General features: G+C 32.2%; 1 protein-coding gene across 1 annotated transcript in view; it reads right to left on the reverse strand.

Annotated features, from left to right (window-relative positions):
- LOC117161646 (uncharacterized) overlaps positions 1 to 19625 on the reverse strand; it is a 111402-nt gene that overhangs the window by 35484 nt on the left and 56293 nt on the right. Inside the window, exons 5-6 of the mRNA XM_033343348.2 lie at positions 14408 to 14576; positions 10895 to 11049 (exon numbers count right to left, since the gene is read on the reverse strand). Coding sequence (XP_033199239.2) covers positions 10895 to 11049; positions 14408 to 14576 — 324 coding nt within the window. The remainder of the gene's footprint in view (positions 1 to 10894; positions 11050 to 14407; positions 14577 to 19625) is intronic.

Below are 19625 nucleotides of genomic sequence, written 5' to 3' on the forward strand. Positions count from 1 at the left end.
GTCGACAGTGCCGTTAACGACCGACCGCGCATCAACCTTACATCCACGTATACAATCATCCTAGCTGCTGGTTAATCTGCGTTAGCAAACCGACAGTGTACGTAGTCTGAGACACGATTCAACTTCTGAAGCATTTTGGATTTCAGGAGAAAAGATGAACGGGGTTTTTAGGAAAACTTGGTCTGATTATATCGCAGAAAGGATCCGTTGTATGCTTCAAGGGATCAAGTGCTTAGAATCCTTGTGGTTCGTGAAGTGAAGATTCTGTTGCAATAGATTGTGGTTCGTGAAGTGAAGATTCTGTTGCAACAGATTGTGGTTCGTGAAGTGAAGGTTCTGTTGCAATAGATTATGGCTCGTGAAATGAGGAATGGATAATTCTTTGTTTGCTTTTGTTGGATTGCTTTTTTTAATTTATTGGTATTTATGGCTACGTTTAAGAGCAATAAGGATTTGTTTGATTATTTTTAGAAAGAAAGGATTTGTTGTTACGGTTGGTGAAACCGAGGATTCAGGAGGAATTTTGTGACACATAAGATTGAGATTTTATGGTGGTAAATTGTGATTTTCAGAAACAAAAAGGGACTCTTTAAATTGGAATTTTTTGTATTTTGTTAGGCACTAATCTACTAAGATTTGTTTGATTATTTTTAGGAAGAAAGGATTTGTTGTTACAGTTGGTGAGACCGAGGATTCAGGAGGAATTTTGTGACACATAAGATTGAGATTTTATGGTGGTAAATTGTGATTTTCAGAAACAAAAAGGGACTCTTCAAATTGGAATTTTTTGTATTTTGTTAGGCACTGATCTACTAAGATTTGTTTGATTATTTTTAGGAAGAAAGGATTTGTTGTTACAGTTGGTGAGACCGAGGATTCAGGAGGAATTTTGTGACACATAAGATTGAGATTTTATGGTGGTAAATTGTGATTTTCAGAAACAAAAAGGGACTCTTTAAATTGGAATTTTTTGTATTTTGTTAGGCACTAATCTACTAAGATTTGTTTGATTATTTTTAGGAAGAAAGGATTTGTTGTTACAGTTGGTGAGACCGAGGATTCAGGAGGAATTTTGTGACACATAAGATTGAGATTTTATGGTGGTAAATTGTGATTTTCAGAAACAAAAAGGGACTCTTTAAATTGGAATTTTTTGTATTTTGTTAGGCACTAATCTACTAAGATTTGTTTGATTATTTTTAGGAAGAAAGGATTTGTTGTTACAGTTGGTGAGACCGAGGATTCAGGAGGAATTTTGTGACACATAGGATTGTGATTTTATGGTGGTAAATTTTGATTTTCAGAAACAAAAAGGGATTCTTTAAATTGGACTTTTTGGATTTTGTTACGCATTAATCTACTAAGATTTGTTTGATTATTTTTAGGAAGAAAAGATTTGTTGTTACAGTTGGTGAGACCGAGGATTCAGGAGGAATTTTGTGACACATAAGATTGAGATTTTATGGTGGTAAATTGTGATTTTCAGAAACAAAAAGGGACTCTTTAAATTGGAATTTTTTGTATTTTGTTAGGCACTAATCTACTAAGATTTGTTTAATTATTTTTAGGAAGAAAGGATTTGTTGTTACGGTTGGTGAAACTGAGGATTCAGGAGGAATTTTGTGACACATAAGATTGAGATTTTATGGTGGTAAATTGTGATTTTCAGAAACAAAAAGGGACTCTTTAAATTGGAATTTTTTGTATTTTGTTAGGCACTGATCTACTAAGATTTGTTTGATTATTTTTAGGAAGAAAAGATTTGTTGTTACGGTTGGTGAAACCGAGGATTCAGGATGAATTCTGTGACACATAAGATTGAGATTTTATGGTGGTAAATTGTGATTTTCAGAAACAAAAAGGGATTCTTTAAATTGGAATTTTTTGTATTTTGTTAGGCACTGATCTACTAAGATTTGTTTGATTATTTTTAGGAAGAAAGGATTTGTTGTTACAGTTGGTGAGACCGAGGATTCAGGAGGAATTTTGTGACACATAGGATTGTGATTTTATGGTGGTAAATTGTGATTTTCAGAAACAAAAAGGGATTCTTTAAATTGGAATTTTTTGTATTTTGTTAGGCACTAATCTACTAAGATTTGTTTGATTATTTTTAGGAAGAAAGGATTTGTTGTTACAGTTGGTGAGACCGAGGATTCAGGAGGAATTTTGTGACACATAGGATTGTGATTTTATGGTGGTAAATTTTGATTTTCAGAAACAAAAAGGGATTCTTTAAATTGGACTTTTTGGATTTTGTTACGCATTAATCTACTAAGATTTGTTTGATTATTTTTAGGAAGAAAAGATTTGTTGTTACAGTTGGTGAGACCGAGGATTCAGGAGGAATTTTGTGACACATAAGATTGAGATTTTATGGTGGTAAATTGTGATTTTCAGAAACAAAAAGGGACTCTTTAAATTGGAATTTTTTGTATTTTGTTAGGCACTAATCTACTAAGATTTGTTTGATTATTTTTAGGAAGAAAGGATTTGTTGTTACAGTTGGTGAGACCGAGGATTCAGGAGGAATTTTGTGACACATAAGATTGAGATTTTATGGTGGTAAATTGTGATTTTCAGAAACAAAAAGGGACTCTTCAAATTGGAATTTTTTGTATTTTGTTAGGCACTGATCTACTAAGATTTGTTTGATTATTTTTAGGAAGAAAGGATTTGTTGTTACAGTTGGTGAGACCGAGGATTCAGGAGGAATTTTGTGACACATAAGATTGAGATTTTATGGTGGTAAATTGTGATTTTCAGAAACAAAAAGGGACTCTTTAAATTGGAATTTTTTGTATTTTGTTAGGCACTAATCTACTAAGATTTGTTTGATTATTTTTAGGAAGAAAGGATTTGTTGTTACAGTTGGTGAGACCGAGGATTCAGGAGGAATTTTGTGACACATAAGATTGAGATTTTATGGTGGTAAATTGTGATTTTCAGAAACAAAAAGGGACTCTTTAAATTGGAATTTTTTGTATTTTGTTAGGCACTAATCTACTAAGATTTGTTTGATTATTTTTAGGAAGAAAGGATTTGTTGTTACAGTTGGTGAGACCGAGGATTCAGGAGGAATTTTGTGACACATAGGATTGTGATTTTATGGTGGTAAATTTTGATTTTCAGAAACAAAAAGGGATTCTTTAAATTGGACTTTTTGGATTTTGTTACGCATTAATCTACTAAGATTTGTTTGATTATTTTTAGGAAGAAAAGATTTGTTGTTACAGTTGGTGAGACCGAGGATTCAGGAGGAATTTTGTGACACATAAGATTGAGATTTTATGGTGGTAAATTGTGATTTTCAGAAACAAAAAGGGACTCTTTAAATTGGAATTTTTTGTATTTTGTTAGGCACTAATCTACTAAGATTTGTTTAATTATTTTTAGGAAGAAAGGATTTGTTGTTACGGTTGGTGAAACTGAGGATTCAGGAGGAATTTTGTGACACATAAGATTGAGATTTTATGGTGGTAAATTGTGATTTTCAGAAACAAAAAGGGACTCTTTAAATTGGAATTTTTTGTATTTTGTTAGGCACTGATCTACTAAGATTTGTTTGATTATTTTTAGGAAGAAAAGATTTGTTGTTACGGTTGGTGAAACCGAGGATTCAGGATGAATTCTGTGACACATAAGATTGAGATTTTATGGTGGTAAATTGTGATTTTCAGAAACAAAAAGGGATTCTTTAAATTGGAATTTTTTGTATTTTGTTAGGCACTGATCTACTAAGATTTGTTTGATTATTTTTAGGAAGAAAGGATTTGTTGTTACAGTTGGTGAGACCGAGGATTCAGGAGGAATTTTGTGACACATAGGATTGTGATTTTATGGTGGTAAATTGTGATTTTCAGAAACAAAAAGGGATTCTTTAAATTGGAATTTTTTGTATTTTGTTAGGCACTAATCTACTAAGATTTGTTTGATTATTTTTAGGAAGAAAGGATTTGTTGTTACAGTTGGTGAGACCGAGGATTCAGGAGGAATTTTGTGACACATAGGATTGTGATTTTATGGTGGTAAATTTTGATTTTCAGAAACAAAAAGGGATTCTTTAAATTGGACTTTTTGGATTTTGTTACGCATTAATCTACTAAGATTTGTTTGATTATTTTTAGGAAGAAAAGATTTGTTGTTACAGTTGGTGAGACCGAGGATTCAGGAGGAATTTTGTGACACATAAGATTGAGATTTTATGGTGGTAAATTGTGATTTTCAGAAACAAAAAGGGACTCTTTAAATTGGAATTTTTTGTATTTTGTTAGGCACTAATCTACTAAGATTTGTTTAATTATTTTTAGGAAGAAAGGATTTGTTGTTACGGTTGGTGAAACTGAGGATTCAGGAGGAATTTTGTGACACATAAGATTGAGATTTTATGGTGGTAAATTGTGATTTTCAGAAACAAAAAGGGACTCTTTAAATTGGAATTTTTTGTATTTTGTTAGGCACTGATCTACTAAGATTTGTTTGATTATTTTTAGGAAGAAAAGATTTGTTGTTACGGTTGGTGAAACCGAGGATTCAGGATGAATTCTGTGACACATAAGATTGAGATTTTATGGTGGTAAATTGTGATTTTCAGAAACAAAAAGGGATTCTTTAAATTGGAATTTTTTGTATTTTGTTAGGCACTGATCTACTAAGATTTGTTTGATTATTTTTAGGAAGAAAGGATTTGTTGTTACAGTTGGTGAGACCGAGGATTCAGGAGGAATTTTGTGACACATAGGATTGTGATTTTATGGTGGTAAATTGTGATTTTCAGAAACAAAAAGGGATTCTTTAAATTGGAATTTTTTGTATTTTGTTAGGCACTAATCGTTAAATTTACAAGTATAAAAGTTAGAATTAGATTTAAGCTGGGTTTGTGGTATTTGGTTGATTGATTAGGGTTAAAAGAGAATTTTCCTAGGGGGTTTAATATTGATTTTCCTATTCTGCATTTTACGCGATAAATGCCATTGATAGATTTTATCACATAGAACACAAAATATAAAGTAAAATAAAGTTACTTAATCCAAACACTTATAGATCACCAATAATCGAAGAGTACTAATTGAGAGTTAAGTATCATGAACAATAGAGCAGCTACCGGTAGCGATCGTTCTTCATTAAAAGCAAAAAGAATCCTCTCAGCAAAAGGAAATCATTACTTCGAATTTTTTATTGCTCTAGGAATAGCTCTCGGAAGACAATTCACGGAATGACGAGTACGAAAAATGTTTAAGTAATTTGATGGTAGACCATTTTAACAAGCAAATTAATCTTTGATTTAGTTAAATAAAAGAAGAAGTTAAATTAAATCCAAATATTATAATTTGCATTTAATAAGAAATAAAAACTATATAAATTCATGAACTAGCCTAATATTACAAAATGTGGTATCTTCTTTATAAAACTACAGGAATTTGGAATAAAAAGCGTAGTTCATATAACAAGAAGAGGGTCACACAGGTCCTCTTTCGAAAGAGCATAAACATCTGTTGTGTTCGCGATTGCGTACAATCGAACGGGGACAGGCGGCTACTTCTTCTTCGTCTCCTAAAAGCGGAAGGATTTCTGACGAAAAAGAGCTCTTTCGCGGCGGCTTTCAGCTCCTTTCATCCTGAAAACGTGAGTCCCGTTTATAATGTTGAAGAGAGCATCGCATTTAAGTTTACGTGACTTCTCACGATGTGGAAAGAACATATTGTCACTTTTCCTTTTTCACGTTTTTTACCACCGTTCGTCTTCTTTTGAAGCGTCTACGGGATTCTTCACGGTACTACATTGTACGTCAACTGAGCTGATGTTCTTACGCTTTCTTCTACTTGTGATTTATTTTGGGACAATCCTTATTTTCTTCCCAGTTGATAAATAAGTGTTATTATTATACATTTGTTCAATAATATTGTTCGAAGGAATAGAGAGATGCTTGTAACTGATTGGTTTACACTTTGATCATATAATAAAGTAATTTTCAAAACTGATTATGTTCTTTTAATATTTGTCGTTTCACTTCCAAAACAGAAGATTTTTTTTTAGTAAAACATCCTTCGCTATAACTTTTTAATCATACAGTATAGGAAAAACGTTTCAAATAAACGTTATTAGGTTCTATGACAATTATATAAATAACATACAGAATTGGTAGACCGATATATATTTAAAAAAATGAGAGTGAAAGATTTTTAAGTTTCCAGGAACAATCGTCAATTTTATACTATACTCTATTATCTTATCTATTATCTTATGTACGTTTACTTTTTTAAAAGATTGTGCCGATATCTTTATATGATTCAGTCTATATAAAGGTAGTTTATAAGTGGAAAATTTTAAGGTTTTAAAAACTATGATTATAAAAGACATTGTCCATTCTGTACGATACTTCTCTTGAAAAAATGAACGATTTCGTTTTTCATTTGCATAAATCTTCCGATGAACTATTCAGATATTAGAATTCTGATAAAAAAGCAACACTCTACATAAATATGTTTTCCAATATGAAATATGAAATTAGCTTTAGAGGATGAGAATTAAATCTTATATCAGAGTTACAAGCTGGTCATATCTTCATTCTCATTACCTCGATGTTCTCTGAACTAAATAAGTATGAGAAAAACTAAATGAGTAATAATAAACCATGATTTCAAACAGTCCATTCTTCTCAGTAATTACATTTTGTACTTTTAACTTTGAACGTTTCAATAAGATTATTCTATTAACTCCTTCAGGGCACGTTTCGATCCTTCAACGACAATAATTAATATCAGTTCCAGTAAATTTTCATCCGAGCACAGATTTCATTTCCCATGACCTCTTTCAGACTATTCTCGACCAGTAAGCGATTTACTACAGCTGACGAACAGAGATCTTGATCGAAGAAGATTCGTTATACTATGTTTAACGAACAGCTGATCAGTTCTCCTTGATATTTCCGTATTTTACTGCAGGAACCTCGCGAAGAGCAATAAAGCAAAGAAACTTCTGTCGAGGTACGCTTCGAGAGTTTACGATTTCCTCCACCATCCGTTATTTGTGAAAACTTCGAGAAAATTTGTGTAATAAGAGCTTAAAACTCGTCTTTATCGCGACAGTTTAACAACTGCTTCAAACTGCCTCTACTAAAAACCAAACCACTGACACCGCGTGTACTTTCATAAAACTCGCAAGAAGGAGAGTTTTAAATTTATATCATAGCACCCAGCAGTGACTGAGAATCGAATAGATGTTTACGTTAGAGCGCTTGAAGTGAACGAAGAATTACTTGAAAAATATATGTAGACATTTGGTTGCACGTAGCAAGAACATGTACATTGCGTTTCATTGCCTAAAAATTTTTAATTTTTATATGTTGTGTGTTAGATACATTTATTATATTGTAATATCGGAAAATAAAGATATACATTTTTTCCCCGATTGCTTATAATTTATTAATATTAAATTGAATATACAAATACAAATTGGACAGAAACGATGTTTGTTTAACGGAAACTAAATGCAATACTCCTATCTATATCAAATAACTTTACAGTTATTTAGCCACTCTCGTCGCAACGAATCTAACACACTCTCTCTCCCTCTCTCTCTCTCTCTCTCTCTCTCTCTCGACCAATTCTCTCGACTCTACTCTTCGGTGTCTTGATTAATTCTAACGACTCTACTCTTCGACGATTCGATTAGCTCTGACTCTCGCAACACACACACTTTTCGACTCGCACACTCTGACCTTTCGGTCGTCCCATCTTGAAACACGAAACCATCCTTCTGATCTAACGTTGTCTATTGTTTTTCTCATACCTATGTAAGAACTAGGTGACTTTAGTCACATAGGCGCTCCTAAATGTAAACGAACCACAGAAGGACGACGTACACGGTTTTTTTTAATTTCAACCGACCTCTAGTTTAAACTACTTTATCATATTACAATATATGTCGGGTTAAGGTTGGAATTTTGGACGTTTGACGAACCTTCACTCAATTATTGGTACAAATGTGATTAGGTACGGAGAAGAGTATATAAATGCAGTTCCACTTGGACTGGAGAAGTTAATTGACTTCTACTTGTACTGTGGGCAAGTAAGATGAGTAACTTGAGTTACACTTGAATTGTGGACCAGTGAGTTCAGTTCGACTTGGATTTTGGAAGAAAGCACATTTGCTACCCCGTTGACCGTGGATTCGTTATTGAGCCTAAGATCATTGCCATTAGCATCTCGAGTATCTAATTGCCACGGTTACTTGTCAAATTCTGTAATAATCCTATTTGTACTAGTAAATATCTTCTCTATTGCATAACAACAATGTCTAATCCAAATGGATATTCGTTACACGCCCCTATCCCTAATTAGAACTCGACATATATTTATTATATATATTTATCTAAAATAGTATTGAGTAACAATGTACTCTTTTTTTTCTGGAAGAGATATATTCACTGGAAAAAGCAAAATTATAGATAATTAGCCTATTCTTGTTTTATAATTATAGAATCAGCGTAAGGCCAGCTTCACTCAGAGATACACGTATCGGACAAAATAATAAGTGTTATAAGAATTTTAATTATTCTCATACCTGAGAGATTGAAAATTCTATGGTGGTTTAATTGTTATGATCAGATTGCGGATTTTTATGTATTTTTATGTTTCTATGAACATAATTGAAGAAATAATACCTGGGTAGAAAATTATTTCCTTTGTTAAATATTAATACAAATATTTTATATTTGAATATTTTAAATATTCCATTTTGAATATTTTATATATTTTCGCATATTATACGCATTGTGTGCATTTCTGCACCTTCAAATTTCCCATATATGTATAAAAATCTGCAGTCTAGTTATGACATGTATTGTAAGATTTATGTAAGTATTGTATGACTGAGAAGCGAGAAACTATAAAAATTTAAAGTTAGACACTCATAGTTAGATAATTTTCAATGTTCTATCTTACAATTTGAAGTAAAAAGTTTGTCTGCAACTTAACATTATAGTTAGAAAAATCTACCAAATGTCCAGCTGGACAAATTCTAAAGTACAAATTAAATAATAATAAAAAATAAACAACATTATTACGATACCAATCTTCACCACTTTATCACAATTTCTAAACAAAACAAAAATAAGAAAGGTAGCAGAAAAGAATGATAAATTGTCAAGGAATTAAAAGATTGTTCCTGAGATTAGACAATTTCTTTGTAAATTTACGAGCTTCTAGCGATATTATCTAGACAAATTTTGGTCGAATTTCACGTTTCAAGTGTGAATACAGAACGATCGACCTTTTATCTTGTCTCAAGATCGGAGGCACACGCGCGATTAGACATCCTGAAGTAGGTTCAATCGACCGCGATCCACGACAACTCGCCTGAACGACTCGACTTCTCAAAAGGATAATGTTGCCAGAACGTTCTCGCACTCCTCCTATCCCGGATTTTTACGTTGGTTTCACGAGTTTTCGGTACATCTGGTAAGCGCATTATCGGATAGAGAAAGGTCTTTTATCTGAGTACCTAGTTCTTTCCGGAATATGTCGCTACGTGGTTGAAATTGTGGACGATGGCTCGTTTATGTCATCTAATTTTGCGAGAAAAGAACTTTTTTCTTGGTTATGCAATGCTTTTTTGATATTTACGACCAATATGTTAATAAAAAAAATTTGATGACACATTGGCTAGTGAATGTAATAAATTTAATAATACATATATGATGTATTAATATAATAATATTTTCAAACAAAAGATACTTATATAAAAATTAAAGATTTCTATATTGATGATTGGAAAATAATTACTGTGCCCAATAATTCAAAACATTATCAAACAATCTTGCAAATTAAAGTTTCATAAGTAGCTTTCGATTTTGTATGATTCAAATTTAGAGCATACTAAGTTCCTATTCTTAAAGATATTATATTCCATGCCATACATCAGTGAAACAAAATTGAAGATTGAATAACATCATTTCGTTTAATAGTTTAAAATACTTCTATGTTACTTCGTGTATCAAAATATTTTAAATTGCTGATAAACGTTGCATACGATATAACTCCTCTTAGAAGAGTCATTACGTTATCATTATATTTCAACGAAATAAAATTGAAGATTGAACACCATTTTGTCTGCTACTTAAAAATACAGTTAAATAATTTTATGTTCTGAAATTTTAAAGTTTAAAGTTCATTTTTAATGACTGGAAACTATCGCTTAGAATATAATTCCTGTTTCAGAAAATATTACATTCAATATTATACTTCAATGAAAAAGAAGAAATACCAATTTAAAAGTACCACTCAGTTATTTTCCCTAAGGTATAAAAAGGTCCTATTCTTAAAGATATTATATTCAATGCCATACATCAGTGAAACAAAATTGAAGATTGAATAACATCATTTCGTTTAATAGTTAAAAATACTTCTATGTTACTTCGTGTATCAAAATATTTTAAATTGCTGATAAACGTTGCATAAGATATAACTCCTCTTAGAAGAGTCATTACGTTATCATTATATTTCAACGAAATAAAATTGAAGATTGAACACCATTTTGTCTGCTACTTAAAAATACAGTTAAATAATTTTGTGTTTTAAAATTTTAAAGTTTAAAGTTCATTTTTAATGGCTGAAAACTATCGCTTGGAATATAATTCCTGTTCCAGAAAATATTACATTCAATATTATACTTCAATGAAAAAGAAGAAATACCAATTTAAAAGTACCACACAGTTATTTTCCCTAAGGTATAAAAAAGTCACCTAATCCTTCCCAATATTTTCGATGATCACAAGAAGCTCAAAGAAGAATAATAATTATAGTATTTTAAAGTTCTTCAGTTTATAATTAATTATTTTCCAAATTATATTAAGTGATTATTTTCCAAAAAGTGTAAGAGCTAAAGGACTCACCGTTAAGCACATGTACTGCAACGGTTGTCTTGGCCTTCCCGGGTACAACGCAGCTGTAATTTCCGGCATGCCTTGGACTGGCCCTCTCCACGATCAGCGTGCTAACTATCACAAGGACCTCCTTCCCAGCTAAGATTTCCGTCGTCCTGTTTTCACTGAAAACCAGATATTCGAACGTAACTCACTTCCAGTTTAGGTGGTGCTCTAAACGCTATGCATATATCCTTATTACAGTCAAAGGAAAAGAGTCAACAAAATGGAACAATAGTGATTGATGAAAGTGATAAAAGACGACTTGTTTTATAAAAAGATGGGTCTTAAATGGATATTGAAGTGTTTTTATATCTGTGCTTTCAAACAGTCCTATGAATAATTTAATTAATCATAAATAGTAAGGAAATATTTAAGTAAAGATTGCTTAAATTTAGTAATATGGTAAATGATTTTGATAGAAGAATTTTTTCGCGATTTAAGCTTCACAAGTTAGTAAATTTTGAACTTCTCATTTAAATATTATAACGGGGAATATTATATTTAATTTTCATATTTACAAGTATAAAGTAAACTTTCATCATAATCTCCTGATAAAATCGAACAGTTGAAATGCAAATAATGGATATAAATATCAAAAACAGTGACGATATATGACGAAAATAAAAAACGTATTTCTACTAATTTTGCAATTTATATCTCTTGAATGCTGTGGGTTTTCCGCGTTTATTGCTTTTGTAGGTTTACAGTATAGAATAAACGCTAAAAATATGTATCGCACTGGTTGACTTTATTTATTTGTGTCTTTCCAATTTTTTCAAAAGCTAAAATAAATTATTCTAGCATTTATAATTTTATTCACTGTATTTCACGTGGACATTGCGTTCTTTTCCATTCATATAAATTATCACTTCGATTTTTCAATTACATATAGGTCTTATTTCATTTTTAAATAATCTTCTATAAATTTTTAAATATTAAAATACTTGTATGAATCGATTACATAGGCACACATTATTTATACATATATATATTCTATAGGATTATTTATTCAGAAATATTAGAAATTAGGATTTCCAATGATTTCTCTCCTATATGATAAATTTATTGATAAATGAATCTATTTGCAATAGGTTAAACAGAAAACGATGGTTATTTGACACAAACTAAATATAGTAATGTTATATAACTAAGACAACTAAATTAATAATTTACAACTCACAACTAATAGTTTACAACTCATAGCAACCCGACAACTTTTTCTCGGCTCAACTCTCTGAACTCAACTCTTGACTCGTAACTAGCTCCTCACAATTCGACTCTCAATTAACGACTCCTCACAACACGACTCTCAGTTTTAACGATCCCGATTAATTCGTCTTTCTCCCTTAAGCTTTCTTTTGTCTCTTCTCATACCCCACCATATACGTATTGCGTAACCGCCCGTGATCACGATCACGATCACGATCACGATCACGTACGTCTTCTTTCGCGTAACTATTCGACTGAAGGACCAACGACACATTGACGGGCCGCTTAGTCCATTGAAGTTTCCCGATTCTTTCGGCCTGTCCAGCACTTAGGCTTTCTCAGAACATTGTTTATAGTTCACTCGATATTTCTTAGGAAATCTATCCACGATACTACAATTATGTAGAGGATTATTTATATGTCGGGTTAACATTAGAATTTAAGGCGCGTAACGATTCTTCGTTTGAATTAGCCATCGTTTTACGAAACAGAGATTATATTTACGCGAGTATACAAGATTTTACAAAATATTATGAATATTGAGTTTAATGAATGATAAGATTAACAAACGATAAGTTTAACTAATGATTAGATTAAAGAATAATAAGTTTAACGAATAATAAGAGTAACGAATAATATGTTTTACGAATAATAAATTTAACGAATAATGAGATTAACGATTAATAGGTTTTACGAATAATGAATTTAATTACCGCTATTAACAATGTTCTTGGGTTCAAACGAATCCACGGTCAACGGGATAACTCTTTACTATGCGTAGAATAATTTTAAACACAAGAAAATACGATTGCTGAGACACTCGGTAAATTGCTCGATGTATCACTTTCCAAGGCGATCACACGAATGAATATCTGATGAAAATCTTTTTCGCTGTACGACTGCATTTGTTTGTTATATGCTCGCTGGAGGCATCGAGAAGGTTCCAATCGCCGTTGCTAGGCAGTTTCTGCCAAGAGTTTGTTGTATACTCTTTGGAAGCATCGAGAAAGGTCCAAACGCCGTTGCTAGGCAGTTTCTGCCTGGAGTTTGATTCCTAATACAACGTGTGTCCCATTATATCGACATCTCCAAAGTACAATTCTATGTGATTTCTAGGGAGAACTATACAACCGATCCACACCTTCGTCAGGCAAAACATTTATCCCGTGACCGTGGCTACGTTCGGCGACCAGTTGTCGCCTCGAACCCACTTTCGCTATCACAAATATCGAACAATTACAAATGACAACAATTGCTTAATTACAGCTATGATAAAATCTAGGCTAAAGCACTAGAAGACTTTCCCAAAATTGCAAAGGGAAGGCTCCGGTTTTCCTTTCATCTCCGACATATATAATATGATAGTATGTAATATAATAATCTATATATAATATTATGATGTAATAATACATGCTATTATATATCAGTACGAGTTAAATAATAAACAGAAAGATTATGAATAAATATTTACAGGTATATAAAAATTGAAAATGAATATAAATTAATTAGATGTTTAATTGTGACACATAACATGTAACTTTCTCTTCTTTCTTATTGCATAATTATAAACTGTTTATATATATAATATGATAGTATGTAATATAATAATATATATAATATAATGATGTAATAATACATGCTATTATATGTCAGTACGAGTTAAATGATAAACAGAAAAATTATGAATAAATATTTGCAGGTATATAAAAATTGGAAATGAATATAAATTAAGTAGATGTTTAGTTGAGGTACATAACACGTAACTTTCTCTTCTTTCTTATTGCATAATTACAAACTGTTTATATATATAATATGATAGTATGTAATATAATAACATATATAGAATATTATAACGTAATAATAAATGCTATTATATAGCAGTACGAGTTAAATAATAAACAGAAAGATTATGAATAAATATTTGCAGGTATATAAAAATTGGAAATGAATATAAATTAATTAGATGTTTAATTGTGACACATAACATGTAACTTTCTCTTCTTTCTTATTGCATAATTACAAACTGTTTATATATATAATATGATAGTATGTAATATAATAATATATATAGAATATTATAACGTAATAATAAATGCTATTATATAGCAGTACGTGTTAAATAATAAACAGAAAGATTATGAATAAATATTTACAGGTATATAAAAATTGAAAATGAATATAAATTAATTAGATGTTTAATTGTGACACATAACATGTAACTTTCTGTTCTTTCTTATTGCATAATTACAAACTAAAGATAGTAGCATTTACCTAACGTCCTCGGTAAGTGTTTCATCTCCCCTGGTCCAAATGACAGACTCCTTCAGAGACTCGATAACATCTCTGGCCTCGCATCTGAGTTTGAGAACGCTTCCCGCCTTCAGGTGCCTCTCCTTGGACACCACTCGGCCGGAATCGTCGGTTATTGTCAATTCCGGTGCTGCAACCGAGAAATACACCCACTAGAATATTCCTCATTCCCTATATCCCTCAATAATAGTTACCGCAACATATACAATCTTGCACAGGAAAGAAAATTTCATTTTCTCTGGAGATATTAAAGGCAAACAGCTTACGGCACCGAGTGCTCGAGGCTACGTCAATTATTGCCAGCAGTGATAAAACCACGTTTTTTCCATTTCCAACCGCGGGATTAAACTTTCAAAGAGGCTCGGGCTAAGAGTACGATTACGCGGGTTAGCGTTGAGTTACATCCACCAGCGAAATGTATTCATAATTAACAGTCGTAAAATGGGGACTGGTTCGTGACCTGGACCGACTAATTTACATCGTATAATTAAAGCAACCCGCGAAATCCAGCACAGAGAGCTGGTCCCATTAACGAGATGTCTGACGATGGCTAAGGAAATCAGTTATTAAAACCAACGACACTCGATCGATGACTTTCCTTTTTGTGAAAGAGGATTCTTTCGATATCCTGTCAGAGGCAGGAGGTCTGACTTTGCGAGATGTCCGTAACCGGAAGTTGAGGAATTATCAGGGGTCGACACACTACCTTCTCTTCGAGAAACCAACACCCCTGGGTGACAAATGCGATACAGATAGCTCGTATCGAAACGTGACTGTCCATACGAATTAGAGGCGAGAAAAGGACAAGGATTGCAACTTTGATGTATCGCTCTCCGACGAGAATCGACGACGAGATGCGTTCGTGACCGGCAGAGCAAATGCCTCGAAACAGTTATCACGCTTAGTACTGTGCTACTGCTGGGTTCTTCCATTTAGATTATGTTTGGCAAGTGAGTCCATAAGTTGTTATGAAATATTTTCGATTGAACGTAATTGGTGATATATATAAGTAAATGTAAAATATAATATAAACTTAATTATAGTAAACGGGAAAATTATGATATTATGATATTCTCAATATACGCTTCGGCTCAGAAGCCTTACAAGGGATCCTACCAAAGTGTCAATCGCCGATCTTCATGAAATTCATAGTTGCCATAAAAATATTCGACACGTACCTTTTTATATCGACAATCGTCCATGTTAAAGAAGTGAAAACCATCGTCAAACATCCCGGAAAATTACTACACACAGAATGATTGTGTAAATTGATGATTTTGAACGATGAATTACATGATGTAAATTATTCCGGAAAAAATCTATTTGTTTAAATAATAATATATTAAATAATAATATATATATTTAATTAATAATATATTAAGAATAGCAAATGTGCTACTTTCAGTATTTTAAAAATCGCTACAGAAAAGTGATACAAAGCAATTAATGTCAATCATTCAATATAATTTTTCCAATAAAGGCTTTCCGCGAGAAAGTGATTAAAGCATAAATATATTTTATACAACGAACATTTTATCGATAGGACAACTATTGTATATTATTACAATCGAAACAGTTTGTTATCTCGTATCGCCAATATGTAAAACAAAAGTCTGATCTATTGTCTACGTAATCACATTTTTTATCAATGTTTATCAATATTTATCAATGTTATGTTGATTATGTATCAATGATGAAAAATATTATTCCGATGCTATAAATTGATATCGGGATTTGAAATGAAAGCTTTAATGATTGTCTAAATCTGTTATACTCTTTTGGTATTTTTGAAAATTTGAATAATTCTACTCTTCATGAATTCTCTGTTGCGTGCGCTTCATAAATCGAATAAGAAGGCTACACTGAACTGAAGACAACTCTGACGTTTTAAGAAGAAACATATTTCTAACCTATGTCCTTGAAAATTCTGTACTCAATTTTTTTGACACAGGAACACACAGATTCTGAAACGAGGATATACACAAAGACTTGAAAATACCAATGGTCAAAGAAGAAATCGGCAGGCACGCAGAAAAATACAAGGAAAGAACGGCAACACATCCAAACCAGCTGACTGCTGAAGCGAGCAAAACTCTCATAGAAAGAAGACTAAAAAGAAAACACCCAACTGACCTTATTAAACAAATAAAATAGTCAAACTCCCACATGTTATACACTCAACATCCACACCACCCATATGATAATCAAACAGCCAAAAAATTCTACCAAATGTCCAAATCGGACAAATTGTGAATGTAAACAACTAAATAAAAAAAAAAACTCAACATCCACAGCAATTTATTTATTTAGCAATTAAGCTAGAAAAATTTACCAAATGTCTAGCTGGACAAATTGTAAAGTACAAATTAAATAATAAAAATAGAAAAGAAAAAAGATGTACCAATGATGACATTGGCTTTGAATATTGTTTGATGGGGCTTTGAATATTGTTTACTGTATACGCTATCCCAACCATCCACTCACTTTTTTCAGTATTATATATTATATTGCAGATGCAGGAGAAAACAATTTGCCATCTGCTGATATTATAGGTTGAATTGTATAATTGTGCGTAATTGCCGATGCAGACTTCTTCGAGATATACCACTAATGTGAAAATTGTATTAAATAGTTAACATCAATTGTTTCTTTAGCGTTTGTTTAAAAACAAGAATCAGTGCCTGATAATAAAATCAGCTCTTCTCAAAGCTGTCACGTATATACAAATAAGAAACAACTCAAGTACTCTTTTGTGCACATCGAGCGAGAAAGTTTGAAATATAATAAATTCTTTGCAACGCAAAAATCAAGATCCTACTTTATTTGTATTTTGTGCATGTAGGCGTAGTATCTATAAACAAACACGTAAAAAAATTTAACATTTACCTGGAGAATCTATCAGAAATTTGTTATTTTTCAATATATTATTTAAACAAATGGATTCTTTCACAAAAGAATTTACATCATATAATTCGTCACTGAACAGTATTAATTTCATCAATTTACACTATCTTTCTATCTATACTAGTTTTCAAGATATTCAGCGAAATAGATTTTGCAGCCTCGGTCTTGGGGGTAGTTTTCACCCCTTTAACCTGAACGAGTGCCAATAAAAACAGATACGTGTCAAATATATTTACGAGGACTACATCAGAAATAAATTTCGTCAAGACGATTGACATTTCTCTATGTTCCCTTGTTAAAATATTTCTCATATTTAAGAAAATCGTTATGTAGTTTTCTCATATTTAAGAATAAAAAATGTCAAAAAATTATATTTTAACAAGGAAACATAGAGAAATGTCAATCGTCTTGATGAAATTTAACTACATTTAGTGTAGGTTTTAAATTACATGCATGTTTTGATAAATCATAAAACCAATCTGGATATACGGAATATCACTATGGGGGATAGCAGCAATGAGCCATATAAACAAAATAGAGACAATACAAGCTAAAATTCGTAGAACAATAGTAAACTCCCCATGGTATGTTAGAAACAAGGACATACCGCAAGGACCTGGGAATACCAACGGTCAAAGAGGAAATTAGCAGATACACAGAAAAATACAAACAAAGAATAGGAACACACCCAAACCGGCTAGCTGCGAAAACGATCAACCTCAAACATGGAAAGAAGGCTGAAAAGGAAACACCCAGCAGACCTCATAAAGGACACAACACGAAGCTAACAAACACGAAGATGGTATCCCGCTGGGAGTAGCCACCCACATGATAATCAAACAGTTACAAAATTCGACCAAATGTCCAAATTGGACAAATTGTGAATGAAAAGAATTAAATAAAAAAAAAATCTTTTTTTTATAAGATTGTAAATTCCAGGGTGCATAATCTGACATTCGAAATAAATGGAAAGTAGAATCAAAATGAAATATATTAAACAAACTATTTGTTTTCTACTCTATTTACAGTATCGTGTGAATCTTAGTGCTTGCGTCTAGAACACGTCTCATTTTCCAGGCCGCGATTAAGATTCAGCGCAGCCGTCTCGACTCCGATTCCCAGGTCGATCGCCATGCAAATTCCTTGCTGCTTCCTAGGATCTATCCACTCACACGCGGACGAGCATGTATTTTGACGAAATACGTGTATCTCGCTCGAACTAATCTTTTTATCCTACGTTATATGTTAATAGGTTTTGCAAGAGAAGCTCCTTACATTTTATAATCCAAGACCGAAATGAAAAAATTGACAAAAATGGATTTACCTCGTTCTTCGTGTGAGCTCTTCGTAGATAAACTAAGATTAACTTTAAATTATTTATGTACAAAAATTATCGACGTCGAAGCTCGCGCGTCAAGGTCAATCGATAAAATAAATGCACCTTCCTATCTTTTCCAAGAGTGTTAATTAACAAATTGAAGAAAAGATTGCACAATTAATAGATTACAAATTTCTGTGCATTTATAGGAAATTTGACAATGTAATGTATTGTAGAATCTTTTCTACAATTAATTTATTTACAATAAATGGATTAAACAGGTGTTGGTTAAACAGGAAACGATGGTTGTTTAACGTGAACTATATACGATAACGTACTATAATTTAGACAACTAGATGGTTAACTTGCAACTCTCGTCTCCACGGATCCAAGGTTATCTCTCACGAGAACAACACTATCTCGACAACGCAATTCGCACTTTCTGACTTCTCAACTTACAATGACTGTTAATTCGTTTATGTCCCTTAGCAACCCTTTGTCTTTTGTCTCAGCCCCATGTCTTTTGTCTTAGCCCCACCACGCACATATTTCGCACCCGCTCGTGGCCAAGGTCACGCAGGCCTTTCCCGCGAAAGTTTTCGATTGAAGGCTCGACGATACATTGTTGGGCCTGTCGACACGTCTGTTTTCTCGCGACATTGTTTATAGTTCGCCTGATATCTCTTACTACAGTATATAATAAGTATAACAGTTATAATATTTAGTAGGTAAAACAATTCTCTACCTATGTTCTACCTTTTTATTTATGTTCATAGCAATATGAATTTGCATAAATATCTGTCGTTTAATAATTAATTTTAATCTTGATAAACTGGTCGTGTTCGACGAATCAGTCGATCCCCTATTTCGGTTAAGATAATAGGGGTAGTTGAAATGATGATAAAATATTCACTTTATTCCAACGACAGTATTCAGTAACAGATATAATACAAGAGT

Source organism: Bombus vancouverensis, chromosome 7 (assembly GCF_051014615.1).
Source record: "Bombus vancouverensis nearcticus chromosome 7, iyBomVanc1_principal, whole genome shotgun sequence".
Classification (NCBI taxonomy): Eukaryota; Metazoa; Arthropoda; class Insecta; order Hymenoptera; family Apidae; genus Bombus; species Bombus vancouverensis.